Source organism: Melanostigma gelatinosum (genome assembly GCF_949748355.1).
Source record: "Melanostigma gelatinosum genome assembly, chromosome: 3".
Classification (NCBI taxonomy): Eukaryota; Metazoa; Chordata; class Actinopteri; order Perciformes; family Zoarcidae; genus Melanostigma; species Melanostigma gelatinosum.
Window position 1 is genome coordinate 1,454,701 of NC_136636.1, and position 5,011 is coordinate 1,459,711.

Genomic DNA, 5,011 nt, shown 5'->3' on the forward strand with positions numbered 1-5,011 from the left:
AGTTTGGATGTTCTGTTCTCGACTCTGACGCTGTTTTATGTCTCCGAGTGCACTTTGTGGTGTTATTTAATATGAGAATGTCCTCATCCAGAGAAGACACGCCACAATTTAGTTTGTCTTTGATGTCTGCAGAGCATCTGGGTTCAGTTTACGATCGGACAACGTGTAGACTGGCAAAGTGGTGAAGAGGGAGCTGAGCCGGATGGCAGGTCTCCAGAGTCACCAGTCCGTCTACATTCTGACCGTCTCCTCTGGTGGTGAGCGTTGAGGTGGTGACCCAAAGAACGAGGTCAGAGACACGAACGTAGGCTGCTGGAGATGTGAGGAGCTCAGACATCTGGAGAAAACTCTCTGGAGGTTTTCTGGGTACGTCAAGAGGCCTCGGGATACACCAGCGAAGCCAAAAGTCTCCGATTCTTTTTTCTTTGAGCTTTCTTCAAAGTGGCAAATCTCTACCATCTATTGCTGTTTCTGGCTGCTGGTTACCTGTAATGCCATTAGCTCGGGCAAAATGAACAGTTTGACATGTTTAATGTTGATATTTTCTGCTTATGGCTTTCATTTGAATGTGGGTGATAGAAGGTAGGGTATGTACACTTTGCCTGTTTTTTAATGTGGTGGTTTCAAACTTTAAAGCTGTTTTTGTTTCTCTGTTGGTGTCAGGAGCAGACTGAACAATCAGTTCTGGAGGAGGTGTTCTTCACTGTAGATCTCATTCATATCCTCAACTAAGCTAACCAGTCAACAGATAGTACCTACGAACTGCACAGAGAGACATAACGACACACGTCGGTTGGTAAAAACCATTTCCCCAAGATTTTCTGTAACGCAAAGGAGGCATTAGCTGATGCAGATTGTGACGCGCGAATAGACTTTCTGAGCTATGGCTGTGTTGAAGACCACTTATCTACAAAAGGGGGGGGGGGGGGGGGGAGTCAGCGACCCTGAGCGGTTTATTAAACCAGTGAACATCTGCACGTGAAACATGCAGCTTTGGCGCATAAGCAACGCAAAAATAAAGCATCACAGTAGCCGGACGGAGCGATCCATCGCTCTCTGTACAGGATTGTCTGCTTCTGCACACAAAGTCACGAACATCCCACAAATGCTGCCAAATAACCAGTGCTGGCATGTACTGTCACGAGTGAGCCGACTTTGAGGATTTCTTTGAGCGCTCGCGGAAAAACGCCGACACAAACGTGTTGTTTGTGTCTCGTAGAAAAAGGTCAAGAAAGCAGGATGGAGGGCATTATTTCTTTAACTTCCATTTGTTCGTTAATTTATTTTCCCCATGTGGAGCTTAGAGGGATAGCAGCATGAAAGTGTGACAACCTTTCCTCATTGCATTTCAGATTACCCATGAGCCTCTGCAACCGGGTGTCTGGCTGCTCTTAATCGGTTAACAGAGTGGCAGCAGGTTTGGACTTAAATATGTCAGTTTGTATGAGGTTTGCAGAGGAAGTGACAACTTCTTGCTGCAGTTTGTGACTGAGCAGCACTATGAAATTACAACCAGCCTGTTAGTGGCTCTTTCTTCAGGTTTCTGTTTGTGGGCTCTGGGCCGAGCCGAGCCGAGCCGGGCCGACCACGACCAACCCGTGACGGTCACGACTCCGACCGACGGAAAAACCTCGTTGGTTGCTGCACATGTCATAAAGTCACGTTCCAATCATCCCACTTTGACATTGTTGAGCGGTCAAGAAGAAATAAGAGACGAAGAGGCAGAGGCAGAAAGAGAAGTGAGAGAGTAACAAGTAAAGAGTGTAGACGAAGGAAAATAAAAGTGCCCTTCCAGCTAAAAGAACCAGCCTCGTTCCCAGGAGCTACCTCAGTGACGCAAACTCCTCCTGCATCAGTACGGCGCAAACTTCTGTCTCTCCGGCTTCTTCATCCCGTTGGCTGAGGATGAGATCTTGGCCGTGTAGGACGCCAGGGCCGCCGCCGCCGCCGCGTGAGCCTGAACCGGGACGCCCGCCACCGTCTGCATGGAGGCCGGCAACATGGCAGCCGCCGCCGCTGCTGAGGTGGGAGGGGTGGAGAGTGCCAGGTAAGGGAATGATTTCATTCCCAGGAGGCTGGAGAGGGGGAGGGCGTAGGGGCCGCCCAGCATTTGAGCATGGGGCATGGCGGCGCCCATCGCTGCCAGGGGGGAGGAGGACGAGGAGGCGGGGGGGGCGGGCTGGGTGAAGCTCATGGTCAGGTCAACGGGAGACGGCATGGAGGAGGACTGGGCGGTGGATTTGGCGGTCTCTAAACTGGAGGAGGGGAGGGATGGGTGAGGAGGGAGGGAGGGAGGGAGGGAGGGAGGGAGGGAAGGAGGGAGGGAGGGAGGGAAGGAGGTGGAGGCAAGGGAAGGAGGGTGGAGGGAGGGGGAGGAGAGGGGTAAGGGGGAGGGGTTTTTGGATGGAGAAGGGTTAGAGGGGTTAAATAAAAGACATGTTAAAAAAAGACGAGTAAAAAACAAAACCTCAACGAAAAAAAGAAAAAAAACAAACAGGATATTTTGGAGAGTAAAAAAAATGAAATAAAGGAAATTTGACAAAACTCAAATCATAAGACAGGTGTGTTTTGCTGGAGGTTGCAACAGATTATTGTCGGGGAGTTCGCCGTACGGATGGGGGGGGTGCTGTATAAGTTGGGGTGATGGCTTGGGAGGGGGCTTAGGGAGGAGGAAACACAACCAGTGTAGATTCATTAGGATGGAAGCTTTGTCAGAGATGATTCAAAAAACAGGAAGAAGAAGCACAAACACAAAATCTCAGCTCGAGGTGAGCGTCGGTGAGCTAACCTTCATCTCTGTGTTCTCTGTGGAAACACGGTCTGTGGTCATAAACTGGGGTTTCACATTCTAAGCAGATTAGACGTCAATGACAGAAACCGACATTAACAATGAGTCTGAAACAGAGGATGCTAATGCTAATGCTAACGACAACATTTACTTTCATCTTGTTGTTAAACGCTACGAGCCAAAAGTGCAGCAGAGAAAAGGAACATTAAACAAAACAATATAAATCGTTATAATATATAATAGAATATGCAAGTGAGGCCAAACTGTTTCTAATTTAAACAATCAAATAATTAATTACAACGCAAGAAATCGTAGCTTCTGGTGTTCACACAGGACCCGATCAGACGTCTGGTTGAACGTCGTGTTTGTTTGACTCGTAGAAAACATGGATTCTTCAATATTACACGACCTGTTCTGCACGACGCTCTTTGTACTTCGTCGACGTTAAACACACAGACATGAAATTAGTGGTTTTGCAGAACGGAACAACGCCAACACGTCACATTTTTAGGATATTGCTGGAAGCAGCAGTGTAATGGTTCAGCAGATGTCTGTAACGCGTATGAATGCACATCACCAGGTGACGTTCATATTCAGACACCTGCGTTTAAAAGATAGCGAGACCGACGTTGCAGAGGGAGAGAAGGATGAAAGACGAGAGGACGGGTGCAGCTCCATTTCTAGCTCAACAGCATGAAACAGGAAAAGAGATGAAGTCGATACCTCGCCCACTAACTGCTGAGTTGCTGTATTTTCTGTATCTTCTTGCACTCAATGAAAGATCATCGAACGACAAAACTACCGTCGACATTTACACAATCTAGCATTTAAATGATCCCTCCACAACAAAATGAGTAAACACAGTAAACACAAGTTCACCTCAGGTTATTGATGTGAAGGTGTGCAAGCGTTCCTAAGTGCATTTATTCCAGAGACGTGCGATAAAGTAGTGCGTCATGTGACGAGGAACATCCAATCAGAGCTGGCAGATATCTCTTCTTTTCCTACGTGAATAACGGTCAACGGTACATATCATTTTATTCAAGTACTGGAAATATACTGTTTTTGTCGGTGAGGTTTACTGCTTGGACACTGAAATATACACGTCGACCATCTAAAGAGTCATTTCATTCAGCTGCTGTTCTGAGGTCAGCCGGTGGCAGAAGAGGTGGAGCTAACTGACAGGAAGTCTTATCTGTCTGTTGACTGACTGGAGGAAAAAAAGACAAACTAACGGAAAAGACAGAATTTGTGGTTGATACTTCAGCGTCCTCATCTTCTGTGACCCGACATTTCAGACTGACTGAGCCCCCCCGGCTCTCTGTGTGATATTCGCTCAGCTGGCAGGCAGAGTGCTGAATGAAATATCAATTTCATCCAGAGTCCAATCATGAATTTGCATATTCATGGAGGTCTGTGTCCGTCATACCGAGAGCTTAGATGAGACGGTGGAGAACCGGAGTTGTTCAACCAAACAAAAAGCGATTATCGACATCGCTGTCGATTCCTTTCTGTCAATCCAATAATCGTTTCCACTGTACATTACTCTTTATATATATATATACTCTACATTACTCTGTAATTCATAACAAAATATCACATTGAGCTCTTTGTGAGATGCCATGACGACGGTTTGGTTCTGTGGCGTATTAATAACTCAGTGAAAAGCAACAACACAGCTCATCTAACTATTGACTTCATGTGAAGCAGGAACAGACTCACTCTGAAAGGTTGTGCGGCTTTGAAGCAGTCCCGTGTTTCAGTTATTAAACGCGTGAAATGATTGAACGTAATGATTCGGAGAGAGAGCTTGACAGCGTCTCTTCATCTGTGATCTAAACGCCGTCTCTCACCAGGCTGTTCATCAAACACACCTCCTGAGGAGGACGAGGAGCTGGAGCTCGTGAAAGAGAAGCCGTTGAGCTGCAGGTCACATGACACAGCAGCTGGTTTTGGATGCTTACCACGAGGTGATCAGGTACTGGGCCAGGTTGATGGCGATGGGCGTGCCGGTGATGGTGACGTGCCGGTCGCTGGTGCTGTCGATCTGACTGCCGATCTTGATCTGAGCCCCCGACACCTGCCGGATCTCGTTTATCTTGGTGCCCTGGCGACCGATGATTGAGCCAATCAGCTGCGGGGGGGGGAGATGATTACTCACTGCAGCGTTCTGGATAAACATTCTAGCTTTGACATCTGTCCGTACTTCCCCAGATGTCTTTT

The 5,011-nt window shown here is 47.6% G+C and overlaps 1 protein-coding gene across 1 annotated transcript in view; it reads right to left on the reverse strand.

The window, feature by feature from the left end:
- Positions 1-1,301: 1,301 nt before the first annotated feature.
- Positions 1,302-5,011, reverse strand: part of pcbp4 (poly(rC) binding protein 4) — a 34,494-nt gene continuing 30,784 nt past the window's right edge. Inside the window, exons 12-13 of the mRNA XM_079265787.1 lie at positions 4,753-4,922; positions 1,302-2,255 (exon numbers count right to left, since the gene is read on the reverse strand). Of these exons, the coding sequence (XP_079121913.1) occupies positions 1,853-2,255; positions 4,753-4,922 (573 nt within the window). The 3' untranslated portion in view covers positions 1,302-1,852. The remainder of the gene's footprint in view (positions 2,256-4,752; positions 4,923-5,011) is intronic.